The 22,031-nt window shown below is 42.4% G+C and overlaps 1 protein-coding gene across 4 annotated transcripts in view; it reads right to left on the reverse strand.

Moving 5' to 3' along the window:
- The window catches only part of Gyf (GIGYF family protein Gyf), an 87,088-nt gene that overhangs the window by 53,543 nt on the left and 11,514 nt on the right, over positions 1–22,031 (reverse strand). For all 4 annotated transcript variants that reach the window (XM_068352924.1, XM_068352923.1, XM_068352922.1 and 1 more), the window contains exons 2-4: positions 17,443–17,592; positions 8,579–8,728; positions 8,169–8,383 (exon numbers count right to left, since the gene is read on the reverse strand). In XM_068352924.1, coding sequence (XP_068209025.1) covers positions 8,169–8,383; positions 8,579–8,728; positions 17,443–17,544 — 467 coding nt within the window. In that variant the 5' untranslated portion in view covers positions 17,545–17,592. The remainder of the gene's footprint in view (positions 1–8,168; positions 8,384–8,578; positions 8,729–17,442; positions 17,593–22,031) is intronic.

Raw genomic sequence — 22,031 nt, forward strand, 5'->3', positions numbered from 1 at the left:
ACGTGTGCGGATCGGTGCTCGACTTAGAGAGCCATGCCCCGCATGACTTACCGGCCTTGGGCCCGGGAAAACGACGTTGGGATTCCATTAGGGAATTCACAAGCAACACAAGTAACACAAGGAAAGGATTGAACAGGAAAGCACAAAGGGAACATGTGTAACACAATGGTGGGTCGGACGGGATGTGAGAAAGAGCAGCGAGCTGTTATCTACGCCGTGACCAGATGCTTACTGACGGCAGAGACCTAGCAGCGCACCCACGCTCGCTGAACCCGGGTCGCCTCAGGGCACGTATCCATCCGCCACGGAGGGACCCGACAAGGGAAAACGGAGATAGGGGGAACTGCGCAAAATTCTTGGTCGGTTAGGGAGGAGATCCCAGATACTCCTGAGAAAGTAGTTCGAGGTAAGTACTCCGTGTTGGAACAAATAATCGGTTAAAAGGCCTTGACAGAAAAGCAAGACTACGTCCTTATTCTAGCGAGCCGAAATAAAAAAAGTGACGGCTGTTTACTGGTGCTGGTCTTCCCATGCTTTCCCACTCCGCTAATTAGCAAAGGGTAGTTACACCTTATAAAAGCTTCAACGGCTGGTTTCAACTATCGCCAAAATAATATTCCTATGTATAGAGCGTAAGGTTTGTATATAGTGCCGGAACAAACAACAACAATAATAATAAAATAAGTGAAATGAGAGGGTTGGTTTGTGATTCTACTGTCTCCTCATGCATTCTCACACACATTCGTAATGACAATTAGTTCCAGGACACAATTAAACTGGTTATAGGCACAATATTAATAATCATAAAAGGAATGCTGTTTGCATTTTTAATACAAAAATAATTTTGTGTAAAATCAAGGACCACAGAGGAAAGGAGACTATAACATGGCTGCACTTTAGAAACTTATGACGATGTGCCAAATCAAAGAGTAAACATATAAAGAAACACTAAAATCATATCATAATGTCAACTTTGAGCAGTTAAATCATTTAAACATCCTCATACACGTGATGATTTTCACCATTCATAAGACTAGCTAATTCTTCATCAATTGAATTGGATCTCAGGAAACCTAACCCTGCGTAAATCTTAAATGCAAAATAACATTTGACTAAATCCTCTTGAAAGATATATGTAAACATAATAGGAATTTTATGCATTGATAACTAATTTGCAACAGAATATTTTTGGTATTGACAGGAAGCTTGGATAAGATTTCTATTTTACAATAAATATGGACCTTGACAAGAAGCTAATATAATGTGGAATATTATTTTAAAGGTTTGAACTACAAGTTTCTCTTAAATTATTGTTTTTACTAAAACATATGATTACTTAGGCAATCATATTAGAGCAATACTTAACATTTAACATATGAACAAATCAATAACATTAAAATATGTTATTTTCATTAGTAAAATAAATTTTTGAATATACTTACCCGATGATCATGTAGCTGTCAACTCCGTTGCCCGACAGAAATCTAAGGTCGGGATACGCCAGCGATCGCTATACAGGTGGGGGTGTACACAACAGCGCCATCTGTGAGCAGGTACTCGAGTACTTCTTGTCAACAAGAACTCAATTTTCTCCTCGGTCCACTGGTTCTCTATGGGGAGGAAGGGAGGGTCCTTAAATTCATGATCATCGGGTAAATATATTCAAAAATTTATTTTACAAATGAAAATAATATTTTTCAATATTAATCTTACCCGATGATCATGTAGCTGATTCACACCCAGGGTGGTGGGTGGAGACCAGTATACATGTTAACATTAGAAGCTAAGTATCCCGTATTTCATTTAAGCAGTTATTCAAAATAACAAACATAAAATAAATAAGTACCTGGTAAGGAAGTCGACTTGAACTATTACTCTGCCTTTTTTAAGTACGTCTTCCTTACTGAGCCTAGCGGTCCTCTTAGGATGCTGAACGACTCCTAGGTGCTGAAGTATGAAGGGCTGCAACCCATACTAAAGGACCTCATCACAACCTCTAATCTAGGCGCTTCTCAAGAAAGAATTTGACCACCCGCCAAATCAACCAGGATGCGGAAGGCTTCTTAGCCTTCCGTACAACCCAAAAAACAACAATAAAAAGTATTTCAAGAGAAAGATTAAAAAAAGTTATGGGATTAAGGGAATGTAGTGGCTGAGCCCTCACCTACTACTGCACTCGCTGCTACGAATGGTCACAGGGTGTAGCAGTTCTCGTAAAGAGACTGGACATCTTTGAGATAGAATGATGCGAACACTGACTTGCTTCTCCAATAGGTTGCATCCATAACACTCTGCAGAGAACGGTTCTGTTTGAAGGCCACTGAAGTAGCGACAGCCCTAACTTCATGTGTCCTTACCTTCAGCAAAGCAAGGTCTTCTTCCTTCAGATGAGAATGTGCCTCTCTAATCAGAAGCCTGATGTAGTAAGAAACTGCGTTCTTAGACATCGGTAAAGCAGGCTTCTTGATAGAACACCATAAAGCTTCTGATCGTCCTCGTAATGGCTTTGTCCGTCTTAAATAGTACTTAAGAGCTCTTACTGGGCAAAGTACTCTCTCTAGTTCGTTCCCCACCAAGTTGGACAGGCTTGGGATCTCGAACAACTTGGGCCAAGGACGCGAAGGAAGCTCGTTTTTAGCCAAGAAACCGAGCTGCAAGGAACATGTAGCCGTTTCAGATGTAAAACCTACGTTCCTGCTGAAGGCGTGGATCTCACTTACTCTTTTAGCTGTTGCTAAGCAAACGAGGAAAAGAGTCTTTAATGTGAGATCCTTAGAAGAGGCTGATTGAAGCGGTTCGAATCTTGATGACATCAGGAACCTTAAAACCACGTCTAGGTTCCAGCCTGGTGTGGACAACTGACGTTCCTTTGAGGTCTCAAAAGACCTAAGGAGGTCCTGTAGATCTTTGTTGGAGGAAAGATCCAAGCCTCTGTGGCGGAAGACCGCTGCCAACATACTTCTGTAGCCCTTGATCGTAGGAGCTGAAAGGGATCTTACATTCCTTAGATGTAACAGAAAGTCAGCTATCTGTGTTACAGAGGTACTGGTTGAGGAAACTGCATTCGCCTTGCACCAGCTTCAGAAGACTTCCCATTTTGACTGATAGACTCTGAGAGTGGATGTCCTCCTTGCTCTGGCAATCGCTCTGGCTGCCTCCTTCGAAAAGCCTCTAGCTCTTGAGAGTCTTTCGATAGTCTGAAGGCAGTCAGACGAAGAGCGTGGAGGCTTGGGTGTACCTTCTTTACGTGACGCTGACGCAGAAGGTCCACTCTTAGAGGAAGAGTCCTGGGAACGTCCACTAGCCATTGCAGTACCTCGGTGAACCACTCTCTCGCAGGCCAGAGGGGAGCAACCAACGTCAACCGTGTCCCTTCGTGAGAGGCGAACTTCTGAAGTACCCTGTTGACAATCTTGAACGGAGGGAACGCATACAGGTCTAGATGGGACCAATCCAGCAGAAAGGCATCCACGTGAACTGCTGCTGGGTCTGGAATCGGAGAACAATACATCGGGAGCCTCTTGGTCATCGAGGTAGCGAATAGATCTATGGTGGGCTGACCCCACAGGGCCCATAGTCTGTTGCAAACATTCTTGTGAAGGGTCCACTCTGTGGGGATGACCTGACCCTTCCGGCTGAGGCGATCTGCCATGACATTCATGTCGCCCTGAATGAACCTCGTTACCAGTGAAAGCTTTCGATCTTTTGACCAAATGAGGAGGTCCCTTGCGATCTCGAACAACTTCCTCGAATGAGTCCCTCCTTGCTTGGAGATGTAAGCCAAGGCTGTGGTGTTGTCGGAGTTCACCTCCACCACCTTGCTTAGCTGGAGGGACTTGAAGGTTATCAAGGCCAGATGAACTGCCAAAAGCTCCTTGCAGTTGATGTGAAGTGTCCTTTGCTCCTGATTCCACGTGCCCGAGCATTCCTGTCCGTCCAGTGTCGCACCCCAGCCCGTGTCCGATGCGTCCGAGAAGAGACGGTGGTCGGGGGTCTGAACAGCCAATGGTAGACCTTCCTTGAGAAGAATGCTGTTCTTCCACCACGTCAGTGTAGACCTCATCTCTTCGGAAACAGGCACTGAGACCGCCTCTAGCGTCATGTCCTTTCTCCAGTGAGCAGCTAGATGAAACTGAAGGGGGCGGAGGTGGAGTCTCCCTAACTCGATGAACTGGGCCAGCGATGAAAGTGTCCCTGTTAGACTCATCCACTGCCTGACAGAACATCGGTTCCTTCTCAGCATGCTCTGGATGCATTCTAGGGCTTGATTGATCCTTGGGGCCGACGGAAAAGCCCGAAAAGCTCGACTCTGAATCTCCATACCTAGATAGACAATGGTCTGGGATGGGACGAGTTGGGACTTCTCTATATTGACCAGGAGGCCCAATTCCTTGGTCAGATCCATAGTCCATCTGAGATTCTCCAGACAGCGACGACTTGACGGAGCTCTTAAAAGCCAGTCGTCCAAATAGAGGGAGGCTCTGATGTCTGCCAAGTGAAGGAATTTGGCAATATTCCTCATCAGTTTGGTAAACACAAGAGGTGCCGTGCTTAAGCCAAAGCACAGGGCTTGGAACTGGTACACAACCTTTCCAAAGACGAACCTTAGGAAAGGTTGGGAGTCTGGATGGATGGGGACGTGAAAGTACGCGTCTTTCAGGTCTAACGAGACCATCCAGTCCTCCTTCCTGACCGCTGCTAGGACCGACTTCGTCGTCTCCATCGTGAACGTCTGCTTGGTGACAAAAGCATTGAGAGCACTGACGTCCAGCACCGGTCTCCAACCTCCTGTCTTCTTCGCTACCAGGAAGAGACGGTTGTAGAAGCCCGGGGATTGATGGTCCCGGACTATGACTACCGCTCCCTTTTGTAGCAAGAGCGACACCTCTTGTTGCAACGCTAGCCTCTTGTCCTTCTCCTTGTAGTTGGGAGAGAGGTTGATGGGAGATGTTGCTAGAGGGGGACTGCGGCAGAACGGAATTCTGTACCCCTCCCTTAGCCACTTCACAGACTGAGCGTCTGCACCTCTGCTCTCCCAAGCTTGCCAGAAGAACTTGAGCCTGGCTCCCACTGCTGTCTGGAGAGGAAGGCAGTCAGATCCTGCCTTTTGCGGACTTGGAACCCTTCTTGGATTTGCCACGGTGACTGTCGGCACGGGTACCTCCTCTGCTGGAGGTTCTGCCACGAAAGGGCGGGATGAACCTAGTTGCTGGTGTGTCCACTGCTGCCGGATGGAAAGGTCTAGGCACGGAAGGTAAAGCTTTAGCCTTACGTGCGGAAGATGCCATCAGATCATGGGTATCCTTCTGGATCAGCGAGGCAGCCATCCCCTTGATCAGCTCCTCCGGAAACAGACACTTGGAGAGAGGAGCAAACAACAACTCCGACTTCTGGCAAGGAGTGATCCCAGACGACAAGAAGGAGCAAAGATGTTCTCTCTTCTTAAGCACTCACGACGTGTACGAAGCCGCAAGTTCACCAGACCCATCCCGAATGGCTTTGTCCATGCTGGACATGATCAGCATGGCAGAGTCCTTATCCGAAGGGGAAGTCTTTCTGCTTAACGCTCCCAAACACCAATTGAGGAAGTTGAAGATCTCAAAAGCACGAAAGACTCCCTTCAACAGATGATCCATGTCAGAAAAGGACCAGCAAATCTTCGATCGTCTCATAGCCAGCCTGCGGTGAGAGTCAACCAGACTTGAAAAGTCGCCCTGGGCAGAGGCAGGAACCCCCAAGCCGGGTTGCTCTCCCGTGGCATACCAGACGCTAGATTTGGAAGCAAGCTTGGTAGGCGGAAAGATGAAAGCAGTCTTTCCCAGTTGCTTCTTGGACTGCAACCACTCTCCCATAACCCTCAAAGCTCTCTTGGAAGAGCGTGCGAGGACAAGCTTGGTGAAGGCAGGAGCAGCAGACTGCATGCCCAGAGCAAACTCGGAGGGAGGAGAGCGAGGGGTTGCAGACACAAACTGTTCTGGATACAAGTCCCTGAACAAGGCAAGGACTTTACGAAAGTCTAAGGAGGGAGGCGTAGACTTGGGCCCTTTTAAGTCGGAGTGCGGTTCATCCAAATGTGCATCTTCGTCATCCGATACTCCATCATCCGAAAGCTGAGTAGGAAGTGGCAAAGGCAGAGCAGAAAGCTGAACGGCTGAATCCGGCAGCACGGGTGCATGCGTAGCTGCTGCGGATTCAACATCAAGCCGCTGCTGGTCAGTCTGCGAGCTGGCAACAACAAAAGCAGAGTGCTGGTGCGTGGGAGGGACTGCCGTGGGTTGCGGAGCATGCCGCATAGTGTCAGAACACAGCAGCTCTACAGCACCTTCCCACTGCTGATGCGGTAGCTCACGCATGTCAACGGATGGTGCAGCAAGAACATGCGTCTGGCAGGGTGGACTGCGCATCGGTGGTGGAGCTCTCACAGGTGGAGTGTGGGAGCAGGCAGCCGCAGTATCTGCTGAGCGCACAACCGCGGCAGGTTGTAGGCTAACAGGGGCAGTGTCAACCTTCTCAGCATGATACTCTTGCATGAACGCAGCAAGCTGAGACTGCATAGTCTGCAGCATGGACCACTTAGGGTCTACCGTGGTTGGAGCAGCAACAGACGGAGCAGTAGCCTGTTGTGGAACCACTCTACCTCTCTTGGGAGGTGTGCAGTCTTCGGAAGACTGCGGCGAGTCCGAACTGACCCAGTGGCTACACCTGGGCCGTTGGACTCGCTCGGAAGGGACCTTACGCTTGAGAGGTCGTGAGACCTTGGTCCATCGTTTCCTCCTTGAAACTTCTTCCACAGACGAGGGATGATAGGGCTCATTCGTCTGTATGTGGATGGGACGATCTCTGAGAGAAACGTCCGCAACCACTGAGGGTACATCCGTACGCTGATCAAGGGCTGCCGAACCCTTTGGTCCTTCGACATTGCTTCTCCCCTGGGCTTGGGAGCTTGCAAGAGGTCCCGGACTGGGAGGACGACTGGCACGAACAGATGTACCCTCATGCGCAACACTGACACTGACACTTTTCACCTCACTTGCACTAACACTTCCCTCTGCACTTTTCGTTTTCAGCTCTTTGACATCTGCCAAAAGCTGATTACGGTCATTAGCCAATGACTCCACTCTGTCACCAAGAGCCTGAATGGCACGCATCATATCCGCCATGGATGGCTGAGCACTAGTAGCAGGGTCGGGAGTCACCACTACAGGGGAAGGAAAAGGTTGAGGGGCATGGGGAGAGGAAAAATCAACAGAGCGAGAAGAACTCCTCCTGATCCTATCCTTCTCTAGCCTACGGGCATTTTTAAGGAATTCGTTAAAATCGAATTCCGAAAGCCCAGCGCATTCCTCACACCGATCTTCCAATTGACAGGATTTACCCCTACAATTGGAACAAACGGTGTGAGGATCTATGGAGGCCTTCGGAAGACGCCTAGTACAAGCCCTAACACTACACTGCCTGTACTTAGGGACTTGAGACTGGTCAGACATCTTGAATTGTAGAAATAGTCAAGGGGGGATTCCAAAAACTAGCAAAGTTCGTTAACAATTAATCCAAATTAATTCCAAAAGCTTGCTAAGCTAATGATAAAGCTTCCTGAATAGCGAAGGCTAAAATCTAGAGCGAATACATCACCAAAATCGTGAGAAACAACTCCAGAATCAACAGCGTATCCAAGTAGGTCTTGCCGGTGGCACGACAGAGGAAAAATTGAGTTCTTGTTGACAAGAAGTACTTGAGTACCTGCTCACAGATGGCGCTGTTGTGTACACCCCCACCTGTATAGCGATTGCTGGCGTATCCCGACCTTAGATTTCTGTCGGGCAACGGAGTTGACAGCTACATGATCATCGGGTAAGATTAATATTGAAAAACCTAGATTCTAAATTACAATATCAATTTGAATTACTCTGACAAGGACCACTGAAAAAGTTCTAGATTCCCAAGGATCACCCAAGGAAAGACAAATTGAGAGGTAAATACGTCTGGCATCTAAAATGGGTAAAGGCCAAAGGATATAGATGAAAAGTAAAGGGAAGAAACGAATTACTGGAGGTCAAAGGTCACTGCACTCACCTTTAGTGCCCTTACTATTAATTACACCATTTCTTTACTCAAAAAGACTCGAAAGAATAACAAAAATCAACTAATAAAACTTCTATATAACTCACCTAAGACTCATGCCTGGTGGTCCGCCCTCTCTAGGGCCCCGCGGTTCAACTTCTTCATCGTAACTTAGCCCTCGAGTGTAGTACGAACCTGCCCCCCGGCCCCTACCCCGTCCACGGTCTACACTTCCCCCTCGCCCTCGACCCACCCCGTTGACCGGGGCGCGCCCACTCTGACGAAGCACTGCATCACTGTTTACACCCCTTTGCCACATGCGCTGTTCGAGACAAAATGACAGATTGTGAAATCCTCCTCTCCTTAACCAACAACACTATCACAACTGGAAGAATTTTCTACTTAGATAACAGTAAAGAACAAATACAGTACATTATAACTTACACTATAGCAAAATTAAAAATTAGTTTAACAAAAAAAAAAAAAAAAAGAAAACAAAGAAGTCTAACCCCATTACCTGCTCTTCCTCGTTCATTGGTATTAAGGCCAACGGCTCTTGCTGTTCTTCCACGTACAAGGAACCCAACGTTTGTATTCCATCTGGCGGACTTTGATGTTTATTGAAAAAAGCCAGCATTTCTTCACGACCATATCGATGTTCTGCCAACTGAAAGAAAATGCAAGATTATCAATCTTTCAAATAAATATACAGTACATACATTTGACAGTTTAAGACTATTTTTAAAAAACTGAAATTTGGTGGATTTCTATTCATGTGGATTATCATCCCACTAGAGATGATGGTCAAAGATTGTAAACAAGGTTTAGGAAAGATAAACATTGTTCAGGATACTGGCACTAAGTTTCCTTCTGTCGGCATTAGGACCAGGAAATTGGAGGTAACTTAAAATGAGACATCATAATAGACGATAAATTTGTAATCTATTAAAATGCTAATCATATAAAAGTATTTGCAATTTATTCTGACAGGGATGCAAACCTTACCCCTTTCTATTCGTAAACTTACTCCTTAGGTGGTAGGTACTGTTTATAAGTGACCAGAATGGGTTCCTTATCCATTCACATAAATCTCAGCTTCAACCACCATCCGACCTAACGTATGACGTGACGTTACGGCGGCTACAATTTCCAGAACCCTGTGTATGCAAGGCAGAATTCTCGATTTCTATAACAGCCACTCTCGGAGGTGGAATGGTGGAAGTCATATTCCTTCGACAAATAAATGTTGAGCAACTAGCCTGCATCTTGTCCATCCAGGGAGAATATAGCCTTAGTCTACACGTTGAATGGAGACAATAAGAAAGACCAGTCACGCTTGTTATTCGACCACTCGCTAACAGAAACTCAAGACGATATTCTACTGTCTAGCACCATATTACTCATTGGCAAGCAAACACAGGTCCAAAGGAAAGCACACATGAATACTTGTGAGCAACATTCTTGAGGTACAAGACGAAGGTAGTTTGGTGCCTCTAGATATCTGCTATCAATACCTCTGCGACTCACAAATTCTTATGAAATGTTAATGAGGGGACGATACTATCACCTTCATGAGTTCTGATCCATAGTAACGAGTCAACACTGTTGATTTAACACTAATGCCTTTTTGATTCCTGCAGGAAGTCAAAAAGAGATTATTCTATAATGCTACTACTACGACACTAAAAAATATTCATTGACATTCAGATCTAAGATGTCAGATTCTGCATTTGTAGCATCACAAGGTCCTCACCAGGAACAACAACATTTCATTGGAATCATCACCAACCAAATCTTTGAAGGATGTCTTAAATATTAATAAAAATCTCCTACAATCAGTTATGTTCAAGATACAATTAACAAAACACCCCGCCCCCAACACTGGCGATGCTAATGAAAGCAGCAATAATGTCTTGAAAGTTAAACCTTCTCAGCCTGAGTAAAATTACAAAGGACAATACAGCAATGAATCACAACACAAATCTATTCGTTCTGGAGTGGCCTTTGCTTCGTGAAAATTTTGTGTTTTGAGTCACATTTTATATGTAAATTGCCTAATTCATTCCAAACCCTACAAAAACACTACATTAAATTTCATATTAAAGCTACCGTATAACCACGTGAAATACTGTACTGTACAGCCAAATACATTTGAACCATTAAGTATACCTAAACTAACTTAATACTTGTAAATTAAGTAGTTATTAGAACATAATGTAATAATGGAAAATAATGCAATACATTCAGTACCATACTGTATATATACAAAACATACAGTACTATATGTACTGTACTATTACTGTATAGTTACCCTTACTAACAAGATATATTTTCTATAGTGTAAACAACCCGTTTTCTTCAACTTCTTTTAATGGGGGACTATTTTATTCTTAATCTGGCTGCTAATTCTCTTCTATCATGAAACATTTTTTGCAATGTGAGTCAGAAATATCTTCTCATCTCGTTTCGCAGTGAAGATTTTGTTAGCAGATTCTTTCGTGAAGAGAGGTATGACTGTACAATCCACTACGAATGGGTGAGTAGGCTACCTGGAGATAACTGTTCGAAACTTTTAGCCTGACCAACTCTGAAATGGCTTAACAATAACCCTTCACCAAAGACAGAGGAACTTGCATGGACTTGGCTTCAACAAATAAGTCTGAGGTCTGATAAACAGTGGCTTTTCACAATTTGGAATGGCGGATGGTACAGATTTCAATAATTCTAATACACTTCATGGGAAGCTAAGAGGTCTGAGAGCTGTAAATTGTAACAGGTAGCGCTGTGTTCAACAAGAGAAACTGTTGGCAAGGCTGCCTGTAAAACAAAGTCGCTGAGCTTGTAACCACAAGATCAAAAGCATTTTTAATTATTTTACATAGAGCTCTTAAGCAAATATTAACCACTTTCCAATATTGTACTTGATAATATTTATAAAAAATGAATTTGATCATGCGTTCACAGGCTCAACAACTTTGTTTTACAGGCAATATTGTCAACAGTTTCTCTTCTGCTAAACAGTGTTACCTGCTATGATGTACAGCTGTCAGATGTCTCCTGAGCTTCCAGTCAGGTGCACCAGAATTAATGAAGCCAGCTGTACCTGAAGTCTGGCAAAAAAAAAAAAAAAAAAAAAAAAAAAAAAAAAAAAAAAAAAATCCTCCTTTCAGGAGAGGCTATATAATGTCTGTGAGGGATTAGAATACTACCAGGTTGGTGGTACTTCAGATAATAGTTTGTTGCCCAAGCAATGTAAACAACAAGAATAATTTTTTAGCAACTCGACACAACGGCTAAACAGATCGGTTTCTGGTCATCAGTAAACTCCTGGGTCACACTGAGACGAGGTTGGCCAACAAAAGCCGAACGGAAGCACACAAATCAAGTTTGTTCCATGGCTGCTTGAATGAGTTTTATAACAACACTGTACCAGACTTTCAGAGACTTCAAAAAATCTCACTGTTAATTCCAGGTGGAAAACATCTAGTCCACACTAGTTGCTGACGAATAAACTGATCTATCAGCGCATTCTGATGTTATATGAGCATGATGATTAGCTAAACAATGTAGTGAACCACTCACTCGTGCACCTCTCCAGTTCACACAGATGAGACTATTTCTTTGCTTTTTTTTTTACATTTGATCCTTCTCTCTGGTAACAGATAACCAAACTATTCTTTTTCACCCAAGGGTCAACTACTGCACTGTAATTGTTCAGTGGCTACTTCCCTCTTGGTAAGGGTAGAAGAGAGACTTTAGCTATGGTAAGCAGCTCTTCTAGGAGAAGGACACTTCAAAATCAAACCATTGTTCTCTAGGCATGGGTAGTGCCATAGCTTCTGTACCATGGTCTTCCACTGTCTTGGGTTAGAGTTCTCTTGCTTGAGGGTACACTCGGACACACTATTCTATCTAATTTTTCTGCTTCCTGTTTAGTTAAAGTGTTTATAGTTTGTATAGGAAATATTTATTTTAATGTTGTTACTGTTCTTAAAAGATTTTATTTTTCTCATTTCCTTTCCTCACTGGGCTATTTTCCCTGTTGGGGCCCCGGGCTTATAGCATCCTGCTTTTCGAACTAGGGTTGTAGCTTAGCAAGTAATAATAATGATGATTATGTAAGCTACCACAGTTTTGTTGCTGCTCCTCCAAGCAACTGTATAACTCATTACTGTAATTGATCATTGAAAAACTGCAATGACACTAAAGCTTACTTCCATCTCTAGTGCACTGATGTACAGTTTACACAAATTCCTGGTACACCTTGCTCTGAAGAAGTGCACTCTGTCACACCCTTACTGCACAGCAAGTTCCTGTGTGCAGCCCCTCCCACCACCTCTGCAATCTCTCCCTACAATAGCTGTTTGGTTACTAGCCATGCAGAAAGTGTGTGAAGGTTCTTTTTCCAGAAAAAGGCGTGCCTGGGATTCATGTCTAACTGTACTTATGAGTCGCTCAGTCTCTTCCGAGTATTTTACCGTTTCTTCAGAGCTTAATAAATTGTTCACTATTAAGACAAAAAATAAAATGCTATACCTATAATAACAGGAAATAATAAAGTATTCTGTACTCGTGTAATCTTCATTAATTTATTCTCAATATCGAATCCCAACCCTTGCATATTTTTTGTTCACATAAGCACCAAACCCTTTCATGGACATCTTAACCCCTCCTGGCAGGAAAACCACAAGCGCTAATACAGTATCTAAAACAAAATTTAATTGTATCGATGAATAAATTATCTCTAGGGATAGTTTTACAAATTTTGTAAAGCTCTTATATGAATAAACAATAAAAGAAAACAATAAATACTTGATGTAGATTAGGTCACATTGACTTGAACAGAGTAAAATACCAAATTGTGTAATAAAACTTACGAAAATGAAATTTTAAAACCTTGATTCATATCACAAGTACAGTGGTAGCTTTTATCTTCAAAGTTAAAACATAAATGTAATTAAGTATCAGACTTCCAATACTTAAAAGCTCTTAAAACGTTGTACAAGACAGAAATTCATTCTTATATAGAATGATATGCAAAGTCAGCATATCTCTCATGATAAAAGCCAACAGCTGATAAGACAAGGACACCAAGATAAATTCTCACACAATAATGACAATGACAGCAGACCATTCCAGCCGTACAGTACGGAGACATCTAATCTCTAAACATTACAACACAGCTTATGAATAAAAGAAACCAGTACGTTTAAAGATACAGAACTGATGTACTAGGTAGGAGTTCATAGCATTCCCATTACAAGTGCTTATTTAGGCCCTACATACTGCTTCTTTTTATGCACACCAATTAATAAAATTACTGGTAATGACTAATCCTAAAAACAATACAGAATGCCCAGTCTGCCATACGTAGCAGTGCTTCTCGACAAAAAATTCAAAATATGACCAGCAAATTTCACAGCCATCCAGCTCTCATATCTTCTTGGTCGACCATGCCTCTAAAGACACATTTTCAAGTGTTATTGCTTTTGATGGCTCAAACTTTCCTGTTGATCCTTTTGGATCTGTTCCTTAAATAGAACCCAGATACAATTGTGCAATTTGCGTTTTTCGGAGACTCGATTGAAAGATTTTAACATTTCCGGGCTAATATTCCTTAGAATGCCTAAACAAAAGGTCTACTGTATCTTCATTTACGGAAGTCCCACCTCAGGGAGGAGTCAAAAGAAAACCCCTACTACTAAAGAAGGACCTGGGAGGTTCAGGCAATGGTTGCCGAGGACTCGGCGGGTATACCTTCGGGGTCAGCAAAGTTGTGGATACTAATGAAAACTATCGTGCTATCATACTTGTGAACCACAGAATGCAAAATTCTTGACATTTCTAGAAGGCTAGTAAAACAACAATACATGCATTTCTAGTACACTGATGGGCAAAGGTCTCAGACATTTCCTTATCCATCTCAGACATATCCTTATCCATGTCTGGGGTTTGGAGTTTTCATTAACACGCTGGTCACTGTGGATTGTTGATTGTGGGAGACTTTTGCCTGATCGCTCACAGCAAACCAACCTAATATGGGTGGCCCTGACTAGTACAGCTTACATAATGACAAAACAAAAAAACAAACCCTTTCATCAGTCAGAAACGGAACACAGCCCCATGGTTAATCCCAGACGACTCGGCACAAGAAGGTTGTGAAAGGGAGACAAAACGAGGTATAGTAGCAGGTGTGTAGACTAAGGCAGGCTAAGGAATAACCATAGTAGCAAGAGATGCCGGGGGAAAAACCCCAGAGCCAGCATAAGAGCAAAAGTAGGTCAAAAGCCATATGAGAACCATTTGTTCAATGGAGGACATCCAGTATAAACTGTAGAGAAGTTTCTTTCCTTCATAGTTAATGTTATCCATCTGGTCCTGATAAGGAGGCAAATTTGATGACCCTAAAACAACTATGCAGAGGGTCATGAAAGATAAAGCTTTTATGATCTTAGGCAAAGATTGTTTATTGAAATGAAGATGAGGGAAGAGCCGTCTCTCTCCCCAAGAATTGTATAAGAAAAAATGTGTGCAGTATTCTTTTTCATATGCTAACAAAGATTCCCTGACATTCATGTTTAAAATGTCACAGGGAATAAGGATTATCATACATAAGTGTCATATTTAAAATTATTGTTGGGAAGTAAGCATTTCAAAAATAATAAGTCAACTTTGTTATCTGCATGTTTGATATTCGCGATCTTAAAACGACTGCAAAAATGCTAAATTTTACACCAAATTTTCTAACCACGAAAAATTGCCAAACACCAAGAGACAAAACAAGAATTTATGAAATTAGAATGTGCCAAATACCACTTAGTGTAACGTTCAAAGGTGCAAGTCAAAACATGAAATTTAGTACAAAAGAAATTAATAAATACCGAACAACACCATATAAAAAATTGCCAAAATGTGCAAGTCAAAATGTGAAACTTAGCATTAAAAATCCGAAAACAATGCTGAATAAGTTAGGAAATTATATCAGTGATACTCTACTGAACATATGTAAGAATATTCACGATAACATCGCCTTGAAAATATGATAACTGTTGTTACAATGCACCATTAATTGATAATACAAAGGAAAGAAAATTCTTAAATGAAACTCAGTTAAAAAGCAAGATGTTATAACCTCAAGGACTACAACAGGGAAAAATAGTCCAGGGTGGAAAGGAAACAAAACAAAAATTAACAAACTACGAAATAAGTACTGTAATGAATAATTAAAATAAAACGTTTTAAGAACAGCAACAATATTAAAATAGATCTTTTACATATAAGCTATAAAAACTTCAAAATAAATTTTATGAGAAATTAACTATAAAATCTTGTTTTTAGATATCTTTCAGACATCACCCCCATTCACCTCCTACGCCTATTGACGCAAAGGGCCTCGGTTAAATTTCGCCAGTCGTCTCTTTCAGTACATAAACGTTATGTTGTTGGATAAAACTAAAGATAAGCAGACGAAATTAATCCCAGCTTACTATCGAACATAGATTTATGCAAAGTATAAAGTAATGTATTTTGCGAGTACTGTAGTATTTAACTAACACTTGTTAAGGAAACATATCTTTTTCTTTCTTCTACAATACGAAATCTGCCTTATAAGTACCTTGACCTTTGGCTGGAAGAAGCATATTACATACAGTACCTGACTGTATTGGGAACCTATCCCCTATCAGAGTAGGCCCCCTTGGACCTGTACACACTTAGCCCACAGGTCCTTCCACTGGAGAAAACACTTCCGGTAGGCTTTGATTGGAATGGTGTTCACCTCCGCTATCTGCCATCGCGTTTTGCTTTATACATCTCTATCCTCAAAACGGAATCCTTTCAATGGCGTCTTCACTTTCGGAAATAACCAAAGTTGCAAGGACCCGTGTCTGAAGAACAGGGAGGTTGGTTAATAGCTGGAATCTTTGATCTGTGCGATGAATGAGCTGGAGCATTGCCATGATGCAACTGACAGTTTTTTTGTCAAGCAAAGGTCTCTTCTTTTATGCAGAACTGTATCACGAAGTTGCTTGAAAAATTCCTGATAGTATTCGTTTGTCACAGCTTGTCCTTACGTAGCATATCTATGATGCGCAATTCCACAGATATCCATGTTCTTAACATGATTGTACAATCTTGATAAATTTGGTAAATGTCTTGACTTCTTTTCCTTAACCTCTTGTAAATCCATTTGTAATACACTTCTTGAATGAATACGCATTACTGTATTGAAAAGATCCCTCCAAAAGAGATGAATATAATCTTTTTTACATCTCATAATGAAATTATTCTGAAATCTAAAAGCCTTTACCCTAAACCCATAGACAAATTCTTGTGTGCTGTGAACTTCTGCATTTTCTTAAACACATTAGCTTTTTATGAAACATACTCATGCTTCATATACTAGACAGAAAAGATTGCATAAGATTTTTAAGTTAATTATACAGAAAATGAAACCACCAACAAAATATTACCAATCATTCAGTGTTTTCCCCACAAAAACATAACCAATCATTACTTGTTTTTCATACAAAAAACATTACCAATCAGTAGGTATTTTCCCACCAAAAATACCGAATCAATATTTGTATTCCCTATAAATACATTACCAATCAGTAAGTGTTTTCCTACAATAAATAACCAATAATTATTTGTTTTCCCTACAAAATACAATAACAATCATTAACTTTCCCACCACCCCAAAAAAAAATAATTATTTTTTCCCTACAAAATACACTGACAATCAGTAACTTTTCCCTACAAACACATAACAAATCATTCATTTTTCCACTACAAATTACATTGACAATCATTAATTCTTTCCATACAAAATACATTGACAATCAGTAGCCCTTTTCCCTCCAAATGCATTACCAATCAGTAAACGTTTTCCATAAAAAACATAACTGATCATTACTTGTTTTCCCTACAAAATACATTATCAATCAGTAAGTGTTTTCCTACAAAAACAAAACAATTGATTAATTTTTTCCCTACAAAAGTACACTGACAATTAGTAACCCGTTTCCCTCCAAATGCATTACCAATCAGTAACTGTTTTCCGTACTAAAACATAACCAATCATTACTTGTTTTCCCTACATAATACATTACCACCCAGTAAGTGTTGTCCCTACAAAATATACTACCAATCAGCAAGTGTTTTCTTACAAAAACATTACCAATCATTATTTTCTTCCCTACAAATGCATTACCAATCAGTAAGTGTTTTCCCTACAAAAATATTACCAACATCTAATGTTTGCCCTATAAAAACATTACCAACAATCAAGTGTTTTCCAACAACCACAAAATAATTTATCCTCAAGCTTCACACATACTCACAATTATTCAACCTGCACCAAAGTCTCTTGCAATTACTAACCTTGAATTTTAAACCTGGGCTGGGGGGAGGAGAGTTCACGCTACCACCGTGAGAAAGAACACGCAGCCACTCAGGCCCAAACTTCAGTGCAGTTTCTGACATGTTATCTTTTACTCCAGACCGCGCAGTGGGTGATTTTACACCTTACAGCTGAAAATAGAAAATCACACAATTAGATGTCACAATTTTCTTGATGTTGTTATAGACTGCCTGGCCTGTTTTGACCAGAAGCAAGCTTTTGTTCGTTGTTTTATATAAGAGTATAGCTCGGTACTGTACGCTATACAGTGCTGTATACTTATGCGAGTTACAACTGAATGCAAAACAAGCCTAATCTTTTATTTTACTCTTCAATTAAAACTGTAATTAAAAACCACCATCTGTAATTCAAATTTTATTTCTAAATATATAAAAAGAATAAATTAACGAGCAATATGCAGCCATATCAGAATTAAAAGAGTTTTCTGTCTTCTATATAGGTATCTAAAATCTTGTACTTGCTAAAATGATCCCCATGACAATTCTTCTTACATGCAAATATTTCAAACAAATTTTCTCAACCCAAAGGGTTCTTGGTCAATCCTTACACCTTCCCATATTCAACCTTGAAATTATGTCAGTAAAAATGAACGAAGATGTATCCTAATCCTACTTGATATTTCAACATCATCAATAAATTAAAGGTAGAGTTACATCACGATTAATGTAGTTTCATAAGAAAATGAGGTAAATGTGTAAAAAGTTTTTTATTCTTTGATTATAGTGCGATAGTTTAGTTAGCTAGGAGTGTTCGTAAGCGTTTTTCTTTTTTATTTGCAGGCCGTAACTCCTCATGCAGAGACGCAAAATGTTATTTTTATTAATAAAATAAATTTTTGAATATACTTACCCGATAATCATGTAGCTGTCAACTCCGTTGCCCGACAGAATTCTATGGAGGGATACGCCAGCTATCACAATACTAGAAGGGGGTGTATTTACCAGCGCCACCTGTGGCCAGGTAATCAAGTACTTCTTGTTGACACCTCCTCAATTATTCCTCGGTCCACTGGTTCTCTATGGGGAGGAAGGGAGGGTCGATTAAATCATGATTATCGGGTAAGTATATTCAAAAATTTATTTTATTAATAAAAATAACATTTTTCAATATTAAACTTACCCGATAATCATGTAGCTGATTCACACCCAGGGGGGTGGGTGAAAAACCAGTGTACAAGACTAAAGGATAGCTAAGTATCCCGTATTTCATATAATCAGTTATCCACAATAACAATGAAATAATAAGTACCTGATAAGGAAGTCGACTTGAACCGTTACTCTGCCTTTAATAAGATCGTCTTCCTTACTGAGCGCAGCGTTCCTCTTGGGAGGCTGAATCAACTCAAAGGTGCTAAAGTATACAGGGCTGCAACCCATACTAAAGGACCTCATCACAACCTTTAACCTCGGCGCTTCTCAAGAAAGAATTGACCACCCGCCAAATCAACAAGGATGTGGAAGGCTTCTTAGCCGACCGTACAACCCATAAAAAGTATTCAAGAGAAAGGTTAAAAAGTTATGGGATTATGGGAATGTAGTGGCTGAGCCCTCGCCTACTACTGCATTCGTTGCTACGAATGGTCCCAGGGTGTAGCAGTACTCGTAAAGAGACTGGACATCTTTGAGATAGAATGATGCGAACACTGACTTGCTTCTCCAATAGGTTGCATCCATAACACTGCAGAGAACAGTTCTGTTTGAAGGCCACAGAAGTAGCCACAGCTCTCACTTCATGTATCCTTACCTTCAGCAAAGCAAGGTCTTCTTCCTTCAGATGAGAATTTGCTTCTCTAATCAGAAGCCTGATGTAGTAAGAAACTGCGTTCTTAGACATTGGTAGAGAAGGCTTCTTGATAGCACACCATAAGGCTTCTGATTGTCCTCGTAATGGTTTTGACCTTCTTAGATAGTACTTAAGAGCTCTAACTGGGCAAAGTACTCTCTCCAGTTCGTTCCCCACCATGTTGGACAGGCTTGGGATCTCGAACGACTTAGGCCAAGGACGGGAAGGAAGCTCGTTTTTAGCCAAAAAACCGAGCTGCAAGGAACATGTAGCCGTTTCAGATGTGAAACCTATGTTCCTGCTGAAGGCGTGGATCTCACTTACTCTTTTACCTGTTGCTAAGCACACGAGGAAAAGAGTTTTTAATGTGAGGTCCTTAAAAGAGGCTGATTGGAGCGGTTCAAATCCTGATGACATTAGGAACCTTAGGACCACGTCTAGATTCCAGCCTGGAGTGGACAACCGACGTTCCTTTGAGGTCTCAAAAGACCTAAGGAGGTCCTGTAGATCTTTGTTGGAGGAAAGATCCAAGCCTCTGTGGCGGAAAACCGCTGCCAACATACTTCTGTAACCCTTGATCGTAGGAGCTGATAGGGATCTTACGTTCCTTAGATGTAACAGGAAGTCAGCAATCTGGGTTACAGTGGTACTGGTTGAGGAAACTGCATTGGCCTTGCACCAGCTTCGGAAGACTTCCCATTTAGACTGATAGACTCTGAGAGTGGATGTCGTCCTTGCTCTGGCAATCGCTCTGGCTGCCTCCTTCGAAAAGCCTCTAGCTCTTGAGAGTCTTTCGATAGTCTGAAGGCAGTCGGACGAAGAGCGTGGAGGTTTGGGTGTACCTTCTTTACGTGAGGTTGACGCAGAAGGTCCACTCTTAGAGGAAGAGTCCTGGGAACGTCGACCAGCCATTGCAGTACCTCGGTGAACCATTCTCTCGCGGGCCAGAGGGGAGCAACCAACGTCAGCCGTGTCCCTTTGTGAGAGGCGAACTTCTGAAGTACCCTGTTGACAATCTTGAACGGCGGGAATGCATACAGGTCGAGATGGGACCAATCCAGCAGAAAGGCATCCACGCGAACTGCTGCTGGGTCTGGAATCGGAGAACAATACAAGAGGAGCCTCTTGGTCATCGAGGTAGCGAATAGATCTATGGTTGGCTGACCCCACAGGGCCCAAAGTCTGCTGCAAACATTCTTGTGAAGGGTCCACTCTGTGGGGAAGACCTGACCCTTCCGGCTGAGGCGATCTGCCATGACATTCATATCGCCCTGAATGAGCCTCGTTACCAGCGTGAGCTTTCGATCTTTTGACCAAATGAGGAGGTCCCTTGCGATCTCGAACAACTTCCTCGAATGAGTCCCTCCCTGCTTGGAGATGTAAGCCAAGGCTGTGGTGTTGTCAGAGTTCACCTCCACCACCTTGTTTAGCTGGAGGGACTTGAAGTTTATCAAGGCCAGATGAACTGCCGACAACTCCTTGCAATAGATGTGAAGTGTCCTTTGCTCCTGATTCCATGTTCCCGAGCATTCCTGTCCGTCCAGTGTCGCACCCCAGCCCGTGTCCGATGCGTCCGAGAAGAGACGGTGGTCGGGGGTCTGAACAGCCAATGGTAGACCTTCCTTGAGAAGAATGCTGTTCTTCCACCACGTTAGAGTAGACCTCATCTCTTCGGAAACAGGAACTGAGACCGTCTCTAGCGTCATGTCCTTTATCCAGTGAGCAGCTAGATGATACTGAAGGGGGCGGAGGTGGAGTCTCCCTAACTCGATGAACAGGGCCAGCGATGAAAGTGTCCCTGTTAGACTCATCCACTGCCTGACTAAGCATCGGTTCCTTCTCAGCATGCTCTGGATGCATTCTAGGGCTTGGAAGATCCTTGGGGCCGACGGACAAGTCCGAAAAGCTCGACTCTGAAGATCCATACCCAAGGAGACAATGGTCTGGGATGGAACGAGCTGAGACTCCTCAAAATTGACCAGGAGGCCCAGTTCCTTGGTCAGATCCATAGTCCATTTGAAAATCTCCAGACAGCGACGACTTGTGGGAGCTCTTAAAAGCCAGTCGTCTGACGGAGCCGGACACAAGATCATGATACTGCTGCACAGTCTGTAAACTGTCAATCATGGGCAAGCGAGGAAGTACAGTGACAACCCGAATCTGTCTAGACTGTCTGGGTCGTACAGACAACTCCTTAACGGGTTGCTGAGGTTGCCGCACTGCGTCACAACAAGTCACTTCTGTTGGTTGTTGAACGTCTTCCCCGTGACACATTGACTCCGTAAACAAAAAATCCTCTAACAAGGACTAAGCTTGGACTGCATGTCATGCAACACAGCTCAAGGTCTATGGGAGCAGGTGTGGTAACAGACGGGATTAGCGACTGAAGTGGAACCATTACCTTCCCTGTAAGCATGTTATGCTTAAATAAAAGTCCATAAGAGGTTATGCAGCTAAAGGCTCCCTCCAAATGACAGAGTCCTCAAGGGAATATCAGAAGGAGGGAGAAAAGAACTTTCTCATCTACAGGGACCTTATCCTAGAAAAGCTAAGTTCTCTGAGTGAGGGTTCACTGGTGCAAAAGCAGCAGACTAGAAGGCAACGTTATGAAACTGTTTGACAGTCTAGTGAGTTGGCAACAACCCAAGATGTGTTGAGAAGCATGCGGTAAGGTATGCAGAGCATGATGTATGCAGAGTATGCTGTATGCAGAGCATGCTGTATGTAGAGCATGTTGTATGCAGAGCATGCTGAATGCAGAGCATGC

This window comes from Palaemon carinicauda, chromosome 29 (assembly GCF_036898095.1).
Source record: "Palaemon carinicauda isolate YSFRI2023 chromosome 29, ASM3689809v2, whole genome shotgun sequence".
In the NCBI taxonomy this organism is placed as follows: Eukaryota; Metazoa; Arthropoda; class Malacostraca; order Decapoda; family Palaemonidae; genus Palaemon; species Palaemon carinicauda.